Source organism: Coregonus lavaretus, assembly GCF_964263955.1.
Source record: "Coregonus lavaretus genome assembly, chromosome: 12".
NCBI lineage: Eukaryota > Metazoa > Chordata > Actinopteri > Salmoniformes > Salmonidae > Coregonus > Coregonus lavaretus.
The window spans coordinates 18,544,257-18,570,400 of NC_139999.1; the positions used below are offsets into that span (position 1 = coordinate 18,544,257).

The window sequence follows — 26,144 nt, forward strand, 5'->3', positions numbered from 1 at the left end:
ATTTAACAAACATGAGAAATAGCAAGCACAGTTGAAATGTGTATGTTTGATGGACAGATGAAGAGATAAGACATATATATTCATGTTTACAAACAGGTTAATTTACACATTCACTGGTGTGTCTAAATACTTTTTAGTTGATATGAGTTCATTACATATTTTTGTAAATCACAAGACACGAAATTACCTATTTTATATAACTATTATTTATATCTCAGAAGATACAAAATAGTAATTTAGAATACATATACTTTATTCTGTAAAAAATTATATATTGGGAGATTTGTTAGGTTAAACAAGGAGGATGTTTGTTAAATGTGGCTTGGGTCTGACCAACGATAAAATACAATACAGTATACAGTAGCTACAGAATAACAATATATTCTGAGACTCCGGGGACAGATCCAGTGCAAATCCATTCCTCGCTTTGCGATCTAGGGGTCAAAAGTGGGTGGGCTCATTTTCAACAGAGGGCATTCAGCATGGCCTTACAGTCTTTTTCTGCTGGGGTTGTAATGTTTTTTTTTTTAGCTTGTGAGGTCACCTTATATCAGCTCCTTTTTACAGTGTTTGGATCTGTGTGTGTGTCTGTGTGTGTGTGTGTGTCTGTCTGTCTGTGTCTGTCTGTGTGTGCGCGTGTGTGCGCCTGTGCACATGTGTGTTTGAATATATATTCAGCTACATTAGACCAAAGTGCCAGGGTCAGCACTGGGAGTCATGTCTTGCTTCTGAGGATGAATGGGCTCTTGATAGAGTGAGAACTCCATTGACCTGCCATAGAGAGGGCACAAATCATTATAGTACTCAGCAAACAAACATGATCAAAAGTACCGTAATGTGCACCTGTGTGAATGTTACCAACAATCATTCCTAAGCAGAGAAATACTCACCTTCCATGCAGTGGGTGGCCATGGAAGCTGGCTGACTGAGACATCTGGGACCTATGGAGTGGATCACCTTGTATAGACTGAGCCTGGTGCACCAAAGGGTGGGGGTGTGAGAGGTGGGAGACCCCTGCATCATGCCCCTTTGACGTGGTGGTAGGGTAGCCGAGGGCGCTCCTCAGGTACCAGTCTCTGAGACCCTCCAGTGCCAAGGCTTTATGCAGACTCCTTGTCGAGTCCTCAGGGGTGGGGAGAGAGAACTGGGGAGGCCTGCGATTGAATGACGGGCCGGACAGCTCAGTCTGGAAGGGGTGCAGGTTGGGAATGGAGGAGGTAGTGGAGCTTGGGGCAGGGTGGGGAGACTCATAGGCAGAGAGCAGGATGGCGTCCTGCTGCAGGGGGATGAAGGGTCCGCAGGACTTGGTCCGGGTGACTTTGACTCTGCGAGGCTCAGCCTGGGAGCTACGGATCACCATGGGACTGTAGGGAGGGGCAGCGCTGGGAAGATGCACCTGGGAGTGGGAGAAGCCGTTGGCGTGAGGAGGCACTGCAGCAGTGGACGATCGAGGAGAGGAAATGTCCTGCCAGATTCTACCTGTTGATTGGTACAGCTGGTGTTGCACTTGCATCCTCTGTTGCTTCCCCCAGATGTAATCCATTAGGAGCTCATTGTAACCCCCTCCTCCTGCTGCTTCTCCTCTCCCACCCATGGACAGCCGCAGGTTGCCCTGCTCCTGTCTCTCAGGACTGCCCAGGTGGATGTGCCTCAGCTTGCCGTCAGTGAGGGCCTCAGAGCTTTTGTAGGGCCCTCCTCTGGGGGGCATCCCGTTTCTGGGGGCTGAGTCCTCAGGGAGACTGGAGCGGTCAAGCAGGGCCTCAGAACTGTTGCTCCGCCGGGCACGGGAGCTGTAAGGGCAGCCTCTGCGCTCCGAGGAGGAACCTTCCTGGGCCAGGGGCTCCATATGTGGTACATCCAGGCTGCCAGACCACTGCTTTAGTGAAATCCCACCAGAGCCATCCGATCTGAAGGAGCGATAGAGAGCAATGAGCATTTGATGAGCTTATTATGATAGGTTATTGTCATAATGTAAACACACTATCTTTACATTTCATTTTCAATTGATTGAATTTGTGATATCAAACCTAATACATAAAGACATTTTAAAAAATAACATGATATAAGTCAATATGACACTAAGCATCTGACTTCTCACAAAATAAATCATCTTGCCTTGATAATAAAATGTTGATATAACGTTTTCCATCACTGGCATGTTCTGTAGCCTAATTACCTGCTGCACTCATCGGTCATTCGGTCAGCCTCTCTGTCATCATAGTGGGTGGGTAGCAGTGGATGTGCTGCATTAAGCAGAAGCACTGGACCAGAGGAGGAATATTACCTGACATGAACACTGATTGGGGCGGTTCGGGCGAGGAGGGGGGTAGCAGGAACACTTCTGCCTTCAACATTAGATGCACTCCTTGGTAGAGAATGACTAGGGCTAGGGAAAAACATCAGAACATAGCATTAGACACAAGAAGAAGGAGTGCGTTACACGTACACACACACACACTGACATTACCTGATAGAGCTGGTCACAGAGTTACGGCGTGTTCTCATTTCATAGTATATCTCCACTGGGGACAGTTTCCTACAGACCTGGTGTTCTGGACTGCCCAGACGGGGCTGGGACATGGAGCGGTGGTCTTCTGCCACACTGGGAGAGGACTCCTCTGAGGCAGGGAGAAGATGGGGTTTGGTCTTAACTTGAGTCACTCTAACAGGTTATTCTCTTTCATGAACATACTCAGGCAGCAGCCGTGTAATTCAGAATTTAAGGAGGAGAAATGTGATTCTTCGTCCCTCTCATTTTCACGATCGGGACTGAAATCTGATCTGTCATCCAGTAATTGAATTATAAACTGTGAATGTGAACAGTACCAATCATACAATCTCTCTTTTCTGTAGCCTCACAGAATAATGTAATGATACTAACTCCGCCTAGACATTTTGAGAATATTTTGCAAGACTGTTGTATTTGTGGAACAGACAAAGATCAATGATTTTACAGACCAGCTTTTACAGATTCAGTTATTATTATTGTATTTGCAGGTCTGGCTGACTCACCATTGTCATGGGATGTTGAATCTGACATGGAGCTAGTACTCTCCGACATCACCGTGTCCTCTGGAAGATAAACAAACACAATCTGTCATCACAGGCAACAACAACCTCAGTAATAAATAATAAATAAAGATGTTTTATTGTCACATGCACTGGATAGGTGCAGTGAAATGTGTTTTTTACACAGTACAACATAGGCAGGAAGTGGAGACCAAATACACAGGCCATCACAGCATCGGAGAGGAAACTGCCTCATATCAAAGTGAAATTATATGTGTGGTGAGAGGTTGTTCAGCCTTTTCTCTATGGATATCATGGAAACATTGTGCAAGATCTTTATGTATAGCTGTTAATACGTCTTTGAACTCTTGCTGTACGCAGCACTACCTTACCTGTGTGGCATCCCCGGTGAACGGTCCTCCTGCTGTTGGGGACATTCCTGTCTGACTCTGAGTGTCTGTACAGAGCACCACTGAAGAGTGTTTTCATCTGCCTTCGCTGACCTGTCTCATCCTGCACAAAGCAATAACTTAGTCAGTGATGTGATGATAACCAGTATTAACAGACATACAGGTCCTCTGTGACCAATGTCATAGTATCTGAATGTTCTCTGACCTCTCCCTTGGTGTTATGTGCCAGGCCAGCCCTGCGCTGTACAACGGGAGCTCTCTCTCCTGTCTCCAGGGGAAAAGCATGTGGGACCATCCCGGTCAGCTCCTGCAGACAACATTCATGCAACAGAATTAGCATAGTTTGATTACAAAGCTAACATTTGTAAAAAGCAATCATTTAGCAGACACTCTTATCCAGAGCGACTTACAGTAGTGAGTGCATACATTTTCATCCTTTTTTACCACTGTTTTCATATGTCCACTGCCAAGTCAAATTTCATAATGTCTGTTATAAAATATGGTTATATAATAGAGCAATAGGAACAAATGTAATAAACATTTATATCATACACTGTTACAGTCTCCAGCCTGTGTATCTTAAAATTAGCTAGAACTAATGCTACTGTGATAATATGAAGATGCCTGGTACAGGTGCCTGGTACAGTCCACTCTAAATTCCAAGCATCTGCCTCTAACCCTAGGAAGCTCTTTGCCACCTTCTCCTCCCTGCTGAATCCTCCTCCCCCTCCCCCCCTCCCTCTCTGTGGATGACTTCGTCAACCATTTTGAAAAGAAGGTTGACGACATCCGATCCTCGTTTGTTAAGTCAAATGACACTGCTGTTCCTGCTCACACTGCCCTACCCTATGCTTTGACTTCTTTCTCCCCTCTCTCTCCAGATGAAATCTTGCGACTTGTGACGGCCGGCCGCCCAACAACCTGCCCGCTTGACCCTATCCCCTCCTCTCTTCTCCAGACCATCTCCGGTGAACTTCTCCCTTACCTCACCTCGCTCATCAACTCATCCTTGACCGCTGGCTATGTCCCTTCCGTCTTCAAGAGAGCGAGAGTTGCACCCCTTCTCAAAAAACCAACACTCGATCCCTCTGATGTCAACAACTACAGACCCTTCTTTCTTTTCTCTCCAAAACTCTTGAGCGTGCCGTCTTTAGCCAACTCTCTTGCTATCTCTCTCAGAATTACCTTCTTGATCCAAACCAGTCAGGTTTCAAGACTGGTCATTCAACTGAGACTGCTCTTCTCTGTGTCACGGAGGCTCTCCGCACTGCTAAAGCTAACTCTCTCTCCTCTGCTCTTGTCCTTCTAGACCTGTCTGCTGCCTTTGATACTGTGAACCATCAGATCCTGCTCTCCACCCTCTCCGAGTTGGGCATCTCCGGCGCGGCTCACTCTTGGATTGCGTCCTACCTGACCGGTCACTCCTACCAAGTGGCGTGGCGAGAATCTGTCTCCGCACCACGTGCTCTCACCACTGGTGTCCCCCAGGGCTCAGTTCTAGGCCCTCTCCTATTCTCGCTATACACCAAGTCACTTGGCTCTGTCATATCCTCACATGGCCTCTCCTATCATTGCTACGCAGACGACACACAACTAATCTTCTCCTTTCCCCCTTCTGATAACCATGTGGCGAATCGCATCTCTGCATGTCTGGCAGACATATCAGTGTGGATGACGGATCACCACCTCAAGCTGAACCTCGGCAAGACGGAGCTGCTCTTTTTTCCGGGGAAGGACTGCCCGTTCCATGATCTCGCTATCACGGTTGACAACTCCGTTGTGTCCTCCTCCCAGAGTGCGAAGAGCCTTGGCGTGACCCTGGACAACACCCTGTCGTTCTCCGCTAACATCAAGGCGGTGACCCGATCCTGTAGGTTCATGCTCTACAACATTCGGAGAGTACGACCCTGCCTTCCACAGGAAGCGGCACAGGTCCTAATCCAGGCACTTGTCATCTCCCGTCTGGATTACTGCAACTCGCTGTTGGCTGGGCTCCCTGCCTGTGCCATTAAACCCCTACAACTCATCCAGAATGCTGCAACCTTCTTAAGTTCTCTCACGTCACCCCGCTCCTCCGCACACTCCACTGGCTTCCAGTTGAAGCTCGCATCTGCTACAAGACCATGGTGCTTGCCTACGGAGCTGTGAGGAGAACGGCACCTCCGTACCTTCAGGCTCTGATCAGTCCCTACACCCAAACGAGGGCATTGCGTTCATCCACCTCTGGCCTGCTGGCCCCCCTACCTCTGCGGAAGCACAGTTCCCGCTCAGCCCAGTCAAAACTGTTCGCTGCTCTGGCACCCCAATGGTGGAACAAGCTCCCTCACGACGCCAGGACAGTGGAGTCACTCACCACCTTCCGGAGACACTTGAAACCCCACCTCTTTAAGGAATACCTGGGATAGGATAAAGTAATCCTTCTACCCCCCCCCCCCCCCCCCTTACCCCACCCAAAAAACAAAACAAAACATATTGTAAAGTGGTTATCCCACTGGCTATAAGGTAAATGCACCAATTTGTAAGTCACTCTGGATAAGAGCGTCTGCTAAATGACGTAAATGTAAATGTAAATTAAACTATGTTGGTCAAGAATAGTATCATTTGAATGGTAGTGCATCAAATCACCAAATCTAATGCACTAAACAGTATATAGAGAGCATTTCCATGCATGAATAATCTTAGTCTAGAGAGAAGCTGAGACACATCTGTGTTGAATTCTAAACCAAAATCAGGGGGAATGTGTGAAACAGCTGTGAGTGAAAAGCTGGATCTGGTGCCTGGTACAGTATATCTGTCTCTGTCTCAGGAGAAATCAGGCTAATATTCATACACTTTCGCTACATATTCTTAACTGACGCTGCTCTGCAAGGGGAAACTTTAAAAGGTGACTGCACTTCCTGATTTTACCTCGTTTTAGATTTGGTTTATTAGAAAATGCTAGTGGCCATGACTGAATTAGAACGCGAGTTGGTTTAGGGGTGTGGTTTGATGTGGGTGTCTCTTGTGTGTGTTCACAAGAGTTAGCCAAATGATTTAGCCAATTAGCTTTAGTTGGCTGGTGTGCGACTGTGGCAAAGTTGGTTTGACTTTGGATAGCCTATCTCCGGGGCTAATTAGGGTCTGTCAATAAATTACACATTGTAAATTAGACAATATTTTGTTGCACACCTTTTAGTTCTCATAAATGCTTTCAATATTTGTATATGAATTTCTACAATTAATAGTTGGTTTGAGGTTTTTAAGTCATTGAAATTTGGAGCTATTGGAATTTTGCAGATGGTCCCTAACTAGTCCTATAGGGATTTCCAAAGTCAACCCATATTTACCACAGCATTACAATTGGGTCAAGTACAGCTGCACTCCGAAATGCTGATTACTTGTGTGCTGCCATGTGGACATTGTGATGCAATTACGACCACAAGTCTCACAAAACTCTGTTTTGGATGAGACTGACTTTATGACCAAAATTATCCTATTTACACTTTGTAGTAAATTATTACAGTAGAATAAATGTTTCTGACTCATATCCATGCCACTTAGGCTGTTTTCTAAACGAGAAGTTGGTTTTTAGGGGCAGTTGCTCTTTAAACTTTGCTTTGTAATGTCAAGTTGCAAAATATTGTTCTTTCATCTGTGCAGCCAAACTCATTGAGCCTGATTTATTATTTCAGGTGGTTGAGGTTTACAGCGGTTTAGAGCTGCTCTGTATTGAGTCAGATACAGAAAACAAACCTAACGTTGGTTTTTGCTTTCCAATAATCTCATAAAGCACGCATCTCTATAGCATGGCTTGGGTGTATGGAGCCATTCTCTCTAACATGCCTTGAGCCCTACAATAGTTAAAAGGTAGGAGAGAGGAACTGACCTGAGCCTTAGAATAGTTAAAAGGTAGGAGAGAGGAACTGACCTGAGCCTTAGAATAGTTAAAAGGTAGGAGAGAGGAACTGACCTGAGCCTTAGAATGGTTAAAAGGTAGGAGAGTGGAACTGACCTGAGCCCTACAATAGGTAAGAGATAGGAGAGAGGAACTGACCTGAGCACTACAATAGGTAAGAGATAGGAGAGAGGAACTGACCTGAGCCCTACAATAGTTAAAAGGTAGGAGAGAGGAACTGACCTGAGCCCTACAATAGTTAAAAGGTAGGAGAGAGGAACTGACCTGAGCCCTACAATAGGTAAGAGGTAGGAGAGAGGAACTGACCTGAGCCCTACAATAGGTAAGAGGTAGGAGAGAGGAACTGACCTGAGCCCTACAATAGGTAAGAGGTAGGAGAGAGGAACTGACCGCCTCCAGCAGACACACTTGTCTCAGCTCTCCCACTCGGCTGCTGAGGATATCCTCCAGGAGTTGCTTTCTCTCCTGCAGTGCGGAGATGCGCTCAGCTTGCAGCTTGCTGTCCTGATCTATACACCAACAAACACATCAACATATTCAGTTAAGACAACAAGTACACAATTACTATGTAACAGCAATGGTGTTACTAAGTACCTAATATCAGAAACCCAGAACTAAAATATTGCGTACTTGTGCCAGATGCTCAATTAAGTTCTGGGGGCAGATGTGTTCAAATCAAGCTTTATTTATACAGCACATTTCAACCCCCCCCCCCCAAAACAACAACAACAACAATGAAAATAAAAACAGAAATAATTACTGAACAACAAACATAAGAGGATAGAAAAACAAAATAATAACAATAAAAACTGAAATACTAAAAAAGCAAAGCAAAAAAGGTGTTTTAAGATCTCTTTTAAATATGTCCACAGTTTCAGCCCCCCTTAGGTTCTCTGGCAGGCTTTTTCCCGGATGCTGGGTGCATAGTAACTAAAAGCTGCCTCTCCATGCCTCTTGGTCCTAGGCTTTGGGATAGTTAAAAGGCCAGTGCCAGAGGACCTGAGGGACCTACTGGGTACATAACTCAAAAACATGTCTGATAGTTAGAAAATATACTACAACGAGGAGCGGAAGCAGGGTGGTAGCTCCACCCCCCTTTCTCTGCAAGTTTCGGGCAAGTCTATGGGCCAAATGTCCTATCCCCTTCCGAAATTCGAAAGATGCAAACACCTGCGAAATCGGGAATTGTCCAAATCAGTGACGAAAAAATCTGTACAACGGAACAAATTTCCTTGTTAGTCGTCACATCCCACAGTCTGTTTGTTGACAGACGCTATGATACCATCCTATCTTACATGCGTCTGTTCATGCGAGATTACTAAATACCCCAAAATCTCTTTGTGGAGGTGTAAAACTCACCTGGAGCCCCCACACCCATGGATGTGATGAGGCGCCCTTTGACCTCCATGTGGTCTGATTCGTGAGGTCTTGCTTCTCAAACCTCAGCCAATCAAAACCTCACCTACAGAGAGAGCACTGTCGTTACCTAACAAATAACTTGGCACAGAGCACAGGTTGGCTTACATACATTAAAATACCTTGCAATTTCAAGCATATGTTCTCCAGTTGTTTGGTTAGCCATCTATTTTTGTTAAGCCAGTAAGAAATGTGCATCTTACACATCCGTCCCAACAGTAAAGTGATCAGGTGTCTAATGTTAAATCCTGTAACGGAAAGAGACAGAGCATTTACATTTTCAGTAATGTGACTAAACACGAATAGGCCTACAGTTAATACAGAATGTGACAGACTATCAGACCTAGCCTGTCTATGTCAATCATATGTGCATTATAGAAAAAGTATGCTTGATGCAATTTGGATGGCTTCACGTTAACAGGTTCATTCAAAGGATTGCTTAAGCACGGCTGTGCTGCAGTCGTAGGGACGAGGTGGAGCCGATCTCCCTGTCTGCCTGCCTGTCTATCTATACTGAACAAAAATATAAATTCAACATGCAACAATTTCAAAGATTGTACTGAGATACAGTTCATATAAGAAAATCAGTCAATTGAAATAAATAAATTAGGCCCTAATCTATGGATTTCACATGACTGGGAATACAGATATGCATCTGTTGGTCACAGATACAGTGAGGGAAAAAAGTATTTGATCCCCTGCTGATTTTGTACGTTTGCCCACTGACAAAGAAATGATCGGTCTATAATTTTAATGGTAGGTTTATTTGAACAGTGAGAGACAGAATAACAACAAAGAAATCCAGAAAAACGCATGTCAAATATGTTATAAATTGATTTGCATTTTAATGAGGGAAATAAGTATTTGACCCCCTTTCAATCAGAAAGATTTCTGGCTCCCAGGTGTCTTTATACAGGTAACGAGCTGAGATTAGGAGCACACTCTTAAAGGGAGTGCTCCTAATCTCAGTTTGTTACCTGTATAAAAGACACCTGTCCACAGAAGCAATCAATCAATCAGATTCCAAACTCTCCACCATGGCCAAGACCAAAGAGCTCTCCAAGGATGTCAGGGACAAGATTGTAGACCTACACAAGGCTGGAATGGCTACAGGACCATCGCCAAGCAGCTTGGTGAGAAGGTGACAACAGTAGGTGTGATTATTCGCAAATGGAAGAAACACAAAATAACTGTCAATCTCCCTCGGCCTGGGGCTCCATGCAAGATCTCACCTCGTGGAGTTGCAATGATCATGAGAACGGTGAGGAATCAGCCCAGAACTACACGGGAGGATCTTGTCAATGATCTCAAGGCAGCTGGGACCAAAGTCACCAAGAAAAAAATTGGTAACACACTACGCCGTGAAGGACTGAAATCCTGCAGCGCCCACAAGGTCCCCCTGCTCAAGAAAGCAAATATACATGCCCGTCTGAAGTTTGCCAATGAACATCTGAATGATTCAGAGGAGAACTGGGTGAAAGTGTTGTGGTCAGATGAGACCAAAATGGAGCTCTTTGCCATCAACTAAAATCGCTGTGTTTGGAGGAGGAGGAATGCTGCCTATGACCCCAAGAACACCATCCCCACCGTTAAACATGGAGGTGGAAACATTATGCTTTGGGGGTGTTTTTCTGCTAAGGGGACAGGACAACTTCACCACATCAAAGGGTCGATGGACGGCGCCATGTACCGTCAAATCATGGGTGAGAACCTCCTTCCCTCAGCCAGGGCATTGAAAATGGGTCGTGGATGGGTATTCCAGCATGACAATGACCCAAAACACACGGCCAAGGCAACAAAGGAGTGGCACATTAAGGTCCTGGAGTGGCCTAGCCAGTCTCTAGACCTTAATCCCATAGAATATTTTATTAATTAATTAACTGGTCATTTAGCAGACGCTCTTATCCAGAGCGACTTACAGGAGCAATTAGGGTTAAGTGCCTTGCTCAAGGGCACATCGACAGATTTTTCACCTAGTCGGCTTGGGGATTAGAACCAGCGACCTTTCAGTTACTGGCACAACGCTCTTAACCACTAAGCTACCTGCCGCCCCAGAGCATCCCAAACATATCTGCGGAGGGAGCTGAAGGTTCGAGTTGCCAAACATCAGCCTCGAAACCTTAATGACTTGGAGAAGATCTGCAAAGAGGAGTGGGACAAAATCCCTCCTGAGATGTGCGCAAACCTGGTGGCCAACTACAAGAAACGTCTGACCTCTGTGATTGCCAACAAGGGTTTTGCCACCAAGTACTAAGTCATGTTTTGCAGAGGGGTCAAATACTTATTTCCCTCATTAAAATGCAAATCAATTTATAACATTTTTGACATGCGTTTTTCTGGATTTTTTTGTTGTTGTTTTTTTGTTGTTACCTAACATTAAAATTATAGACTGATCATTTCTTTTTCAGTGGACAAACGTACAAAATCAGCAGGGGATCAAATACTTTTTTCCCTCACTGTACCTTAAAACAAAAAGTAGGGGCGTGGATCAGAAAACCAGTCAGTATCTGGTGTGACCACCATTTGCCTCATGCAGCGCGATACATCTCCTTCGCATACAGTTGATCACTGTTGATTGCTGCCTGTGGAATGTTGTCCCACTACTCTTCAATGGCTGTACAAAGTTGCTGGATATTGGGGGGAACTGGAACACGCTGTCGTACACGTCGATCCAGAGCATCCCAAACATGGGTGATATTGTCAGGTCAAGACCCTGGTGAGGACGATGAGCACGCAGATTAGCTTCCCTGAGACGGATTCTGACAGTTTGTGCAAAAATTATTTGGTTGTGCAAGCCCACACTTTTATCAGCTGTCCGGGTGGCTGTTCTCAGACGATCCAGCAGGTGAAGAAATCAGAGGTGGTGGTCCTGGGCTGGCTTGAGGTCTGCGGCTGTGAGGCCGGTTGGACATACTGCCAAATTCTCTGAAACAACGTTAGAGGTGGCTTATGGTAGAGAAATTAACATTAATTTATCTAGCAACAGCTCTGGTGGACATTCCTGCAGTCAGCATGCCAATTGCACACTCCCTCAAAACTTGAGACATCTGTGGCATTGTGTTGTGTGACAAAACTGCACATTTTAGAGGGGCCTTTCATTGCCCCCAGCACAAGGTGCACCTGTGTAATGATCATGCTGTTTAATCAGCTTCTTGATATGCCACACCTGTCAGGTGGATGTATTGTCTTGGCAAAGGAGAAATGCTCACTAACAGGGATGTAAACAAATTTGTGCACAACATTTGAGAGAAATAAGCTTTTTGTGAATATGGACATTTTCTGGGATCTTTTATTTCAGTTCATGAAACATGGGGCCAACATTTTACATGTTGCGTTTATATTTTTGTTCAGTGTAGGTAAAATGTATCTCTTAGAGCTGACAATAATGTCTTAGAAGAGGAGTGAAAGCGAAACAGCATAAATAATGTATGGAGAAGAACAGATGGAGAGAAACCTAAACCATGTGTGTATTTAATGTCTCAAATGTCAAAGGTAACCAACACACAAAAAAAGAATGAACCAAAAGTAACAGCAATGACCTTGCCCTGAAAGTAAGACAAAACATCCTTTGTTTATGCACAGTTGCACAAATTCACTGAAGACAGCGGGCACCCAACAGTTTATTTCAATTGACAGCGTTTTCCACACAGTGGCTCCCAAACTTGTTTGTGTTGTGAGCCGAGCCTTTGGGATTTTCTTGTAACTCACCAAATAAACAAAAACAATATTTTTAGTCAGGAACATGGCCCACAAGTGGGTCCTGATTAATCATTTTGGAAAAACAGATTAACAGGACGACATGGTTCCAGTAATGCCTGGTGAAAACCAAACTCTGCATTCAACAGTAAGAACATCATACCAAAGGTCAAGCATGGTGGTGGTGGTGTGATGGTTTGGGGATGCTTTGCTGCCTCAGGACCTGGACGACTTGCCTTAATAGAAGGAACCATGAATTCTGCTCTGTATCAGAGAATTCTACAGGAGAATGTCAGACCATCCGTCTGTGAGCTGAAGCTGAAGCGCAGCTGGGTCATGCAGCAAGACAATGATCCAAAACACACAATCAAGTCTACATGAAAATGGCTAAAAAGCAACAAATTGGAAGTTTTGGAATGGCCTAGTCAAAGTCCAGACCTAATCCCAATTGAGATGTTGTGGCAGGACTTGAAACAAGCAGTTCATGCTTGAAAACCCACACGTCACTGAGTTAAAGCAGTTCTGCATGGAAGAGTGGGCCAAAATTCCTCCACAGCGACGTGAGAGACTGATCAACAACTACAGGAAGTTTTTGGTTGGAGTCATTGCAGCTAAAGGTGGCACAACCAGTTATTGAGTGTAAGGGGGCAATTACTTTTTCACACAGGGGAATTAGGTGTTGCATAACTTTGTTTATGAAATAAATGAAATAAATATGTAATTGTTGTGTTATTTGTTCACTTATGTTCCCTTTATCTAATATTAGGTTTTGGTTGAAGATCTGATAACATTCAGTATCACAAATATGCAAAAGTAGAGAAAATTAGAAAGGGGGCAAATAGTTTTTCATAGCACTGTATAGTGTATATCTAACATCTCAACAAGAACCTTTAAAGCCTGCCAGCATTGGCCAAAGCAGGAGGTTGCTCATCTCAGTCTAAAGAAATCAGAGGTAGCCTATCATTCTACTTTGTGGTATTATCCTGAATTGCATGCAAGCTTTGTTCCAAATCAGCCCTTATTCCCTTACGTTACAAAGAGAGCAAACAGTAGTGATACTATTCAGTGCCAAAGCATCGCTCACTCAGACTCCAGAATCTCAGTCATAAACAACAGGCAGCTCCTTGCAGTCTACTAAATAATAAAATGCTTCTTTCCTAAACAAAACACCATCAACAACACAGAATGCCTCTAGGGCTAAGACTAAGGTTTGATCATTTTAAAGATCTGTACAGATAACGGCACCATATTATCATCGTTAAAAAAGTAACACTTATCTACCACCTCAGTCATACAATACAGGAGCTCCATGCTTCAAATACACTACATGACCAAAAGTATGTGAACACTTGCTCGTCAAACATCTCATTCCAAAATCATGGGCATTAAAATGGAGTTGGTCCCCCCTTTGCTGCTATAACAGCCTCCACTCTGCTGGGAAGGCTTTCCACTAGATGTTGGAACATTGCTGCGGGGACTTGCTTCCATTCAGCCACAACAGCATTAGTGAGGTCAGGCACTGATGTTGGGCGATTAGACCTGGCTCGCAGTCGCCGTTCCAATTTCTCCCAAAGGTGTTCGATGGGGTTGAGGTCAGGGTTCTGTGCAGGCCAGCCAAGTTCTTCCACAACGATCTCGACAAACCATTTATGTATGGCCCTAGCTTTGTGCACGGGGGCATTGTCATGCTGAAACAGGAAAGGGCCTTCCCCAAACTGTTGCCACAAAGTTGGAAGCACAGAATCGTCTAGAATATCATTGTATGCTGTAGCGTTAAGATTTCCCTTCACTGGAACTAAGTGGCCTAGCCCGAACCATGAAAAACAGCCCCAGACCACTATTCCTCCTCCACCAAACTTTACAGTTGGCACTACGCATTGGGGCAGGTACCATTTTCCTGGCATCCATCAAACACAGATTTGTCCGTCGGACTGCCAGATGGTGAAGCGTTATTCATCACTCCAGAGAACGCGTTTCTACTGCTCCAGAGTCCAATGGCGGCGAGCTTTACACCACTTCAGCCGACGCTTGGCATTGCGCATGGTGATCTTAGGCTTGTGTGCGGCTGCTCGGCCATGGAAACCCATTTCATGACGCTCCCAACGAACAGTTCTTGTGCTGACGTTGCTTCCAGAGGCAGTTTGGAACTCGGTAGTGAGTGTTGCAACCAAGGACAGACGATTTTTACGGGCTAGGCGCTTCAGCACTCGGCAGACCCGTTCTGTGAGCTTGTGTGGCCTACCACTTCGCGGCTGAGCCGTTGTTTCTCCTAGACGTTTCCACTTCACAATAACAACACTTATAGTTGACCGGGGCAGTTCTAGCAGGGCAGAAATGTTACTTGTTGGAAAGGTGGCATCCTATGACGGTGCCACGTTGAAAGTCACTGAGCTCTTCAGTAAGGCCATTCTACTGCCAATGTTTGTCTATGGAGACTGCATGGCGGTGTGCTCAATTTTATACACCTGTCAGCAATGGGTGTGGCTGAAATAGCCGAATCCACTCATTTGAAGGGGTGTCCACATACTTTTGTATATATAGTTTACCTCACACATTTCACATGGGTTCCAGTCCTGGAATTGAGACCGTTCTGTTTGCTCATACTAGTGTGAAATTCCCCCTGTGTGACCTCCTATTGACAGACACAGAGGAGCCTCTTAAACAAACAACTGTCACAGTAACGATTCACTGTGTATTGACACTGATAGTCTGACCCAGCACATCACATTAATCCACTCCATTCCTATTCAATAATGATCAAATTCTTCATTTAACTTAATCTGCACTGAAGAGGACATTGTTCGCTGCTCTGGCACCCCAATGGTGGAACAAGCTCCCTCACGACGCCAGGACAGCGGAGTCACTCACCACCTTCCGGAGACATTTGAAACCCCACCTCTTTAAGGAATACCTGGGATAGGATAAAGTAATCCTTCTACCCCCCCCAAATTTTTTTTAAAAAATATATAAATAAATAAATATTTTTGTAAAGTGGTTATCCCACTGGCTATAGCGTGAATGCACCAATTTGTAAGTCGCTCTGGATAAGAGTGTCTGCTAAATGACGTAAATGTAAATGTAATTGTTATTGACCAGAGGGAGGTGGTTGACCAACATTTGACCAAAAGTCTTAACAATGTGCCATTCAACAGTCTAAAAACATGGGATAAGGAGCAAGACTGAGAGATTGAGAGGAAAAATGGAGAGACAGACAGGAACAGTTGGGTTAACCAACAGGAACAGTTGGGTGTCCTCTTGGAGGGAAGTGCTGAGTTGATGCCTGGAGCCATAAGGTAGGCACGGCATCTAGGAATGTTTTCCTTAACACAAACCAATCAATACACAAAGCACAGCAAGGCAGTGTGAGTAGCTAGATCTCAACATTCCACAATCAGTTTAGAAAGTTTATAAGTAATCAAGGGAAACATGGCATGAGAGGGGTGAAGACAGGGGGGTGGCTGGTAAAATACAACAGGACTCCTATGGTGTGAGTCAGAGGTAACTACTGACACATCAGGAGGGCAGATGTGTTCAGAGACACAGGTACAATAACTCAGCACTAAAATCACATTCCTGAGTGAATCCTATGGGAAAGAAAGGAGTTTTAAAGGAAAATCAACACTCAGTAAGACCAAATGAGATGAGAGACAGTGAGATGATCATAGAAACATCAGGGAGTAACTAGATGAGATGGACACCTGTGAGTTTTAACAATACGATAAGGCTATTGGAAGGGTTGGGGAGTAACCGATTACATGTCATCTGATAAATAAATAAAAAACTGTAATCAGTCATGTTACAAGCAAAAAATATAGTAATGAGATTACAGATACTTTTGAAAAACTAGATGATTACTTCTTGGATTACTTTTAAATTCAGAAAGGATGTTTGCGAAAAAAATACATGATACCTTTCTATTTTATCAATGACATTCAATTCAGCATTGAAAAAATATTAAAGTTTAAAGATATTCTCTGGTACTTTTGTATACTTTTTAGACAGCAGTTCTTAAAGTAGCATCCACGAGCCAAAAGTGGTCCCCGAAATTGTGTACCACATCACAAATGTGCAGATATGTGCACCACGTCGTTGCGCTCTCTCGTGCTCTATTGGGTGTGCATCTTGCTAGCTGTCACTCAAATGGCGAGAGGCTGAAGCTCATATTGCTAGGAGGCTGGCCCACTTGGGGGGAAATGTTGGGGAAAACCCTGGCTATAGGCTACGGGAAGGTAGCAAAATATAGGACAAAACAAAGGGAAACCCCGCTAGCACATGCTAGGAGTTAGACAATGGTTATCGTGATAAAGATGAGCTGTGGAGGGAAACATGCTGATTAAAACATGAACTGTGCTGTGAGTGCAGGCAGGCAGGCAGCCCCTGTGCAGCATGCGTCACACGCATACAAATGCAAACCAGCCAGGAGTTTAATATTCAAGTCCAGGGGACACATGGTCAAGGCTGCAGGGCAGGCCTCTCTCTCTCTCTACTACCATGTCCACTCTCACAAACCCACGTATCCTTACAAACTTAGCTTATTATATGATAATATTCACAAGCTGTATAGCCCCACCACCGCAGGGCAGGCAAAAACCCATCACAGCTCAGTTAACAAAGTGTCTGTCCAAATACATATTCATTTGCATATTTTAGTGCATACTACTTTAAATGCTGTGATGTAGGCCACTACTGTATGTCCTTGCCAAAGGGAAATCCTTTGTTATTTATAGCAACCCGATGCCTTGATACCATTATGATGTTGATGCTACTAGAATACACCCAAAGAAGAGCAGCTGAAATGTGACCTCGGCTCCAGTGGAGACAGACAGGTGAGGATCCAGTGACACACTCACTCCTGGTAGTGGCTACAACCATTGTTTACACAGCTGCTGGCTGCTTCTGTCATGAACTGTCAAATTACATTTTAGTCATTTAGCAAACGCTCTTATCCAGAGCGAATTACAGTTAGTGAGTGCATACATTTTTTCATACTGGCCCCCCGTGGGAGTCGAACCCACAACCCTGGCGTTGCAAGCGCCATGCTCTACCAACTGAGCTACAGGGGACTAAACCAGGTTTTCCTCTAGGATTTTGCCTGTGCTTAGCTCCATTCCATTTATTTCAAATGACACACAAACTCACTTCAACAGATATGCTACATATACACTAATAATAAGTAACCTATTTTTTTCATTAAGAACATTCCCTGACCAGCATCCTCTTTTTAGAAGAGCTCTCTCTCATAAGTAAGCATTGCTGATAACAGATATCTTTAATATACCTGCTCTCTTCTGTAGCTGTGCCATATTTTCTCTGTGTTCGTTCGTGTTACTTTCTTCACCTGACTTAATTCTGATAATTCCAAATAAAAGTATTCCCTGAGGACAGTTAGGGAGACTAAACCATTACCTTAACATAAGGGGTGGGGGATAGAAAGTTAACAAGACAACTGAGGAAATGTCCACAACTGGGAAGGAACTTCAATTGAAAATACAGAGTTTGAAATATATATCTTAGCATATGCATTTTGGCCGAAAATACATTTTCCGTTTAGTTAATTTTATAGTCATTTTCATTTGCTTACCCTCTAAAAGTCCCAGTTGGTTTTGCCTGAGTTAGGGGCAGGTAAGAGAAAGTAGGCATCTGCTTGTTCTGGCTCTAGCTGTTCTCCCTCTATCACTACAATATCATTGTTTCCTAATCTAAAGAATGAAGATCACAAAGACATGAAGTCAAAAAGAGCTAACTGGTGCACTAAAAGTCAATGTTTTTAGTAGGCAGAAGGAGGGAAGCCATTTATTTGGGGGGCGAGTGAGGCTTGGATTTTTTTTAAACTCAAGTAAATACAGTCCTCAGGATTTATTACAGTCTGTCTGCCTCTCATTCAACAAGCTGCATCTGAACAGCCAGCCACCAGCTGGACCCTGTGGAGGGCTTATGGAGGGTTGGAGGGCTTATGGAGGGTCAGGTGACCTTCCAATATGATCTCTTCTCACTCTCTGTACCTCCCTGAACTACTGATCATAACATGCTTCTCAGCACAGCCCAGAGCAGTTTAGCACATGGGGGCTAATCCTATGGCCAGCCCAGTATTCCCATTTTGAAGCCCTTCCCTCTGTCCTTGATGGCTCACTCCCCTATGCCGATCTGAAACAACGGTATAGGAGAAAGCAATCCAGTGATTCCTCCACTACTAGATATCTGGTAGGTTCAAGATAGAAGAGAATGGAACAAAGAATGGAATGTGTCCCAGGAGATAATTAATATACTGTTTTCCCATGATCCGTAACACCTGAAGGGTCTCTGTATCTATTCCAAATCAAATCATATGTTATTTGTCACATGCACCAAATACATTGGGTATAGACTTTACCGTGAAATGCTTGCTTACGAGCCCTTCCCAACAATGCAGAGTTAAACAATTATAATACAAAGAAATCCTTGCAGTGAAAAATGTTGTCCTAGAAATCCCCAGCCCTTTATATTGGTTCAAAAATCTTGACATATCACAATGTGTATGATACAATGTATACCACTTTCTGCACTTTCACCTATCCAGCTGAGTCTGGGTCAGTTTGGGTGTGACCCAAGGAGATCCTTGTTTAGATCCTTATGTACGGCAGCTTATAGGTACTTTCATGGAACATCAAGCCAGCTGCTCGAATCCTGTCAGTTGGACATAAATGGCATGGACATGGTGTCTCGTTGGCATAACAGACAACTATCATGTTTGTTTCCACCTGTGTCTGCAAACTCCCTTTCCACGCCGTGAAGTGGAATTGACAGTACACAAGGTCAGGTTGTAGAAAAGTAGAATAATCATTATACCGAAATTCATATGAAACAATGACATGAAGGCCAAACCAACCTGTAACTCATAAATCAAATGAATGACTGGCTGTAGTTAACTTGGGCTACAAGAAAACAGTGTGCACAAATGTTACCCCTGGTCCTCTGTAGCTCAGCTGGTAGAGCACGGCGCTTGTAACGCCAGGGTAGTGGGTTTGATCCCCGGGACCACCCATACACAAAAAATGTCTGCATGACTGTAAGTCGCTTTGGATAAAAGTGTCTGCTAAATGGCATTTTATTATTATATTATTACAAGCACTCAAAAAGGTTTACTGTCTGCCACCCACTGATTTCTGGACCATTTTTTACTTTACTTGATGTACTGTAACATCCTCTAATTGTCATGCTCAATTAACTCAAAGACCATGCGAAAAATATCACTTCTAAAGTGATCAGTACCAAAAAATACCACTGCATTGGCAACCATGTAGAAAATCCCTTTATGAGAACAGCAGTGTTTCCCAGACAGATCAAAGCGGCAGCAGCAGTGAATTACCCTGAGGCACTGTCCGGGAGATCCTGGCAGCTCTAGATATCCTTGTTCAAGAATGTGTTCATAATAGTGTTAATACCAGTGCTGGTTAATGAGTGTGGGAACATGCACACCTTACAGACCTTGTCTCTAATAACTCCACTGTTAAAGCTGAAATGATAAACATAAAGTAACATAAGTAACCATTTTAAAAGTTGAGAAAATACATAAATATTTTAATCTGTAGGATAGTTTTAGGACACTAACAGGGACAGATTACAAGAAAATTGCTTCGGAGAACAAGCAGTAAAACCTCTAGGTTGTAAGTGCATTAACTATTGATGGGCACTGTGTAGTGTATGTATGTTCCATATCATCCTCCTATGCATGTATGCAGCAACAGCTCGAGGAGATGATACATTCCCATATGTCAGGAAATCCTACAAACATAGAATTTTGTAGTATTCAGAATAATATTTTGAAATCTCCTGGCAATTGACTGTGTCCAACATGATATGGGAATTCATCAATGTGTCATGATGAAATGTCAAAATGTAGGGTAAACTACAACCAGAAGTAAGTTAATCACAAACCAAAATAGGCAGATATTTTGATTTTTCATGCGAGACAGGATTAGAACGCAGTGGGAACGCTACAAATAGTCCCATGCAGCTCAGTTGGTAGAGCATGGCGCTTGCAATGCCAGGGTTGTGGGTTCGTTTCCCACGGGGGGCCAGTATGAAAATGTATGCACTCACTAACTGTAAGTCGCTCTGGATAAGAGCGTCTGCTAAATGACTAAAATGTAAATACATTACCTTGTCAGTAGTGAGGTTGTCAAATAGTATAATTATTTAAAAAATATATCACTGATTAAAAATTATTGTAATTCTAACAGCGTGCGACATATGGCCATCTCCCCATTCAATTAAGCCCGGTTTAACAGGCTAAAACAGCAATAGCCTACGCAGATGGACACAAACAGTAGGGTTGAAGGCATCATATATCACATTTCTTAATTACGCCAGGACAGACTTTGAATGCACGTTTTTGCTATAAAGTAATTCTACAAAATTATATTGCAGAAGGTTACTTGCCTGAAAAGGAGCCCAGTGATGATGAAGATTTGAATATCAAATTAACGAAGACGTGCCATGAACTCAAGGATTGTGGCTATAATATTTTCTGTGATGTACACGTCCCTATACTGTTACAACGAAGAGTACATAGAGCCTATAGAATCCACATCCCTGAGAATATGACTGACGTGTTCGGTGGTCTCCATGGTGCTGTTCAATGTTGTAAAGCCACGGGAGACTGCCCGATCAAAGACTAAAATGTTACAATGTAGCCTAGCAATGGCCCATCCGCTATAATTTCCCGATATTGTTCTTCTGCGTATCCAATGTGGCTCCATACTCCAATTGAAATTCATCAGCTGCCCTTTTCTCGCGCGTCTACAACCCCCATCCGCCCTAGCGTCGATGCGCATCTCAAACAAACGTGAAATCCGTCTTCACGGGAAAGGTTGTCCTACTTGGATAAGATATATAATGTTTTTAAAAGCAGGCTTCATGTCACATCATATTAGTATAATTGAACTGTCATGTTTTAGAATTAAATAAATACCTGCGTTTTGCAAGACTATATTTCCAATGCCGTGGCGCGCTCATGTCGTCCTACATTACTGTTCGCTCAATTCACAAACCATGGTCACACCTAATATGTAAATTAGTAACGCGCTCTAGCCTTATAAAATAACCAAATAGCCTATAGCCTTGGAGCTATAAGACCTCGAGGTAGTTTTTCTTTCAGTATGGTCATTCCCGGCCTCCTGTTGTACCCTGACATTTAAAAATTAATCCTATCCTGAAGATTGTTGTTGTTGTTGAAAAAATGTGTTAGACTTTTATACAATATAAATTATGTTTATGAATCACAGCCATTTGTTTGGCTAAAATACTTCCCATATTTACATCATAAACCACCACTTACTTTTTTTTTTAAAAATAGGCTTTATTAAAATCAGCAGAATTTGCTCATTTTACAAATCCATATTTCTCCATTATAACAAACCTTATAAAGAAACCATATGGAATAACTGTCTAAAGTACAAAAAAATCAATACACTGACCAGAACATAGACTGTAAAAAGAAGGACCAGAGCCATAGGAATAGAATTCACACACGTCAAACAAGGGGCAATAAGACTCAGGAATTGATTTTTTCAAATCATGATAGAATAATTGCAGTGTTTACTTTTTTTTAATGCATATTTTACTTTCATGTAAAATAAATGTTTTAGAAAACAGCTGTACAGAGAACTAAGTACTACTGCTTCAATTTTAGCACATCTGTATTTTTCAGATGTGTCTATCTGAAGAGACCACATCTTGAACAGAGAGACCTCACTGTAGAGACCTAACAGAATCTCTATGAGCACTGACTATGTAACTCAAATCAAACAAGCCATTCGGCTGTGGTTCTCTTCAGATTATGACTGACAGTGCAATGGGAAGATGACACATAAGGATTATCACGCACTGTCTCACCCTCCAGAAGAGGTTCTGGAAGCCCTGCTCTCAAAACAACATTGGGTTAAATCAGCCAACGGTTGACAGAATGTGATAATCCCATCCATTTAGGTCTTCATGTGGGACATTGGTTTCACATATTGATAAATATGTAAATCAATGATCTAATCGAACAATGTTCATGTGCTTATGGTCAATAACTTGTTTGAAGGTTGCTTACGTTACCAAGATAATAAGTGGTTTATCTACATGAGGAAATGTGGACGCACTGTGACCTTCCACATTGAGCACTAAACAGGAGAAAAATAAACAGGCCACACGGTTCACATTGGGTGTCAGAGAGCAGCTGAAAACTATAATATCTGTATTCTGTACTAGTGCCCCAATCAACCTGAAAAGCTATTGCAAAAAAGCAGGCTTTAAACCCTCATGATTTGTACATTTATTTGTAAGATAGACTTACGAAATGGGCAATAAAAACATCCCGTTTCTAAATTTCTTAACAAATATTGTTACAAAGTCCAGTGGTATGTGTGTAAACCAGTCCTGGTTGTCCATCCCCAGCAAAGACATGATATGTTCTGTGAGGGCAGAGCTGTGATGCTTTGTACTGTGGCCACTTGTTTGTTTTCTCATGCTAAGTGCTGGTAACCCTGCGGCACCAAATGTTCTTAATAGCTACAGGATAAGGCCTTACACTTAGGACAGTGCTCTGTTTCTTTAAGTACCAGAAAGTCACAGGTCGATGCCCGCTCAATGATGATTGGAGTCTGGCTGAATCGCTGCTCCTTGGCCGGGACCCCCTGGCACACGTTGTACTTCTCCAGATCCAGGAGCAGGTTCACCACCTGGGGCACAGAAGTCAGGCCAGATGGGTGAGCTTCATACAGCGGGTGGGTGAGGAGCAGCTGCTGGCCCTGTACACAGATCTGATAGCAGAAACCCAGGTCAATCTGCACAGTTGTGTCCACCATGTGGGAGAGCTTGGAGCACTGCAGTAGCTGTAGCATCGGGCCCTCCACCATTATGGCAAACCAGAGTGTGGGGAGTGCAGAGCTGCGCAGGGACTCCAGTAGCTTCAGCAGCTCATGGTCCTGGTCAATCCCACTTGTTCCTGCACTGTCAGCCAAACTGAAGATCTGAGTGATCTACAGAGAACATAATAGGGGTAACAAAATACAGTCGGAATCAATTCCACGCCACTCTAACTCCAATTAGAGACTTACGTGCACATGTATTTCCTATAGAATATCTTAACATTTAAAATCCAACCATAATAATTATAATCCTGAACTTCCTGTAGTCTGAAACGAAAAGGTCATTATTAGCCTTAAATATTGGTTACAATGTTGTAAAGTGTACCTATGCACCAAAGCTGGAAGTGGGCACTTACCATAGGCGTGATCTCCTCTACTTCAGGCTCTCCAGACAGCGTTTCTACATCCTTCTCCACACTTAGCCTTCCTCCGTTCATTCCACTCTGTCCGTCCGGGGCTGCCAAGGACATATTCTCACCTGGGGGTCCACCATATTGCACCGGGGGATCTGCCGGTTTGAACAGTGTGCAATACTGGGCAACAACAAAGAGAAATACACCATTACACCATACTCCGGTCTAAATGTTAAAAGTGAAACACTGAAGAGCACACTAGCCATTGGTCAAACAATTACTAGAGCTTACCTCTCCTGGAGTGTGATTTTACTATACTGTAGTGTAAAACATTGCATGCTTAAGAGAATTTCAATAAGGTAAAGAGAAGGGTGACTCACTGCTGGAGAACTTAAATGGTTGAGGATATGCGGGACACGCTCCATAAGCGCATTCTTTTTGACAATTTCCATTGTCTCTTTATGCACCTGTAAAATATGAGAAATCTGTTCAAATGATTGTGCATTGGAATGTTAAGTGCATTTTTAAATCAATATCAATGCCAAAACGTGAATGCCACAAAAGTACACCTAAACAAAAGCTTAAATCCAATTTGATACTAACCTGGACTGTCGGTAGCTGGTTTCTGAAGTTCTCATCCTGGGGAATGCTACTGCTGGGAAGCATAGGACGCCAATGTGCCTACAACAATAACAGACATAAGACAGTGAGAAGAAAGCAGGAGCACATTAATTTAAAACCTTTGTTATAATTCAGATTAATGTACATACAGTGGGGGAAAAAAGTATTTAGTAAGCCACCAATTGTGCAAGTTCTCCCACTTAAAAAGATGAGAGAGGCCTGTAATTTTCATCATAGGTACACGTCAACTATGACAGACAAAATGAGAAATTTTTTTCTCCAGAAAATCACATTGTAGGATTTTTAATGAATTTATTTGCAAATTATGGTGGAAAATAAGTATTTGGTCAATAAAAGTTTCTCAATACTTTGTTATATACCCTTTGTTGGCAATGACACAGGTCAAACGTTTTCTGTAAGTCTTCACAAGGTTTTCACACACTGTTGCTGGTATTTTGGCCCATTCCTCCATGCAGATCTCCTCTAGAGCAGTGATGTTTTGGGGCTGTCGCTGGGCAACACGGACTTTCAACTCCCTCCAAAGATTTTCTATGGGGTTGAGATCTGGAGACTGGCTAGGCCACTCCAGGACCTTGAAATGCTTCTTACGAAGCCACTCCTTCGTTGCCCGGGCGGTGTGTTTGGGATCATTGTCATGCTGAAAGACCCAGCCACGTTTCATCTTCAATGCCCTTGCTGATGGAAGGAGGTTTTCACTCAAAATCTCACGATACATGGCCCCATTCATTCTTTCCTTTATACGGATCAGTCGTCCTGGTTCCTTTGCAGAAAAACAGCCCCAAAGCATGATGTTTCCACCCCCATTCTTCACAGTAGGTATGGTGTTCTTTGGATGCAACTCAGCATTATTTGTCCTCCAAACACGACGAGTTGAGGTTATACCAAAAAGTTATATTTTGGTTTCATCTGACCATATGACATTCTCCCAATCCTCTTCTGGATCATCCAAATGCACTCTAGCAAACTTCAGACGGGCCTGGACATGTACTGGCTTAAGCAGGGGGACACGTCTGGCACTGCAGGATTTGAGTCCCTGGCGGCGTAGTGTGTTACTGATGGTAGGCTTTGTTACTTTGGTCCCAGCTCTCTGCAGGTCATTCACTAGGTCCCCCCGTGTGGTTCTGGGATTTTTGCTCACCGTTCTTGTGATCATTTTGACCCCACGGGGTGAGATCTTGCGTGGAGCCCCAGATCGAGGGAGATTATCAGTGGTCTTGTATGTCTTCCATTTCCTAATATTTGCTCCCACAGTTGATTTCTTCAAACCAAGCTGCTTACCTATTGCAGATTCAGTCTTCCCAGCCTGGTGCAGGTCTACAATTTTGTTTCTGGTGTCCTTTGACAGCTCTTTGGTCTTGGCCATAGTGGAGTTTGGAGTGTGACTGTTTGAGGTTGTGGATAGGTGTCTTTTATACTGAAACAGGTGCCATTAATACAGGTAACGAGTGGAGGACAGAGGAGCCTCTTAAAGAAGAAGTTACACATCTGTGAGAGCCAGAAATCTTGCTTGTTTGTAGGTGACCAAATACTTATTTTCCACCATAATTTGCAAATAAATAAATTAAAAATTCTACAATGTGATTTTCAGGATTTTTTTCTCTCAATTTGTCTGTCATAGTGGTGTATACAGTGAGGGAAAAAAGTATTTGATCCCCTGCTGATTTTGTACGTTTGCCCACTGACAAAGAAATGATCAGTCTATAATTTTAATGGTAGGTTTATTTGAACAGTGAGAGACAGAATAACAACAAAAAAATCCAGAAAAAACGCATGTCAAAAATGTTATAAATTGATTTGCATTTTAATGAGGGAAATAAGTATTTGACCCCTC

At 43.3% G+C, this 26,144-nt stretch overlaps 2 protein-coding genes across 2 annotated transcripts in view; both read right to left on the reverse strand.

Annotated features, from left to right (window-relative positions):
- Positions 1 to 683: 683 nt before the first annotated feature.
- LOC311138250 (coiled-coil domain-containing protein 120-like) lies at positions 684 to 8,722 on the reverse strand (the record flags this gene model as incomplete). The annotated part of the gene is made up of 9 exons (XM_084172927.1): positions 684 to 771; positions 891 to 1,907; positions 2,285 to 2,386; positions 2,468 to 2,618; positions 3,013 to 3,072; positions 3,402 to 3,522; positions 3,625 to 3,726; positions 7,705 to 7,823; positions 8,674 to 8,722. The coding sequence occupies 9 exons, from the start codon at positions 8,720 to 8,722 to the stop codon at positions 684 to 686; spliced, it is 1,809 nt and encodes a 602-aa protein (XP_084029053.1).
- A 13,033-nt stretch (positions 8,723 to 21,755) lies between these two features.
- The window catches only part of mbd1b (methyl-CpG binding domain protein 1b), a 32,352-nt gene continuing 27,963 nt past the window's right edge, over positions 21,756 to 26,144 (reverse strand). Inside the window, exons 14-17 of the mRNA XM_084172921.1 lie at positions 24,275 to 24,352; positions 24,052 to 24,138; positions 23,675 to 23,851; positions 21,756 to 23,429 (exon numbers count right to left, since the gene is read on the reverse strand). Of these exons, the coding sequence (XP_084029047.1) occupies positions 22,953 to 23,429; positions 23,675 to 23,851; positions 24,052 to 24,138; positions 24,275 to 24,352 (819 nt within the window). The 3' untranslated portion in view covers positions 21,756 to 22,952. The remainder of the gene's footprint in view (positions 23,430 to 23,674; positions 23,852 to 24,051; positions 24,139 to 24,274; positions 24,353 to 26,144) is intronic.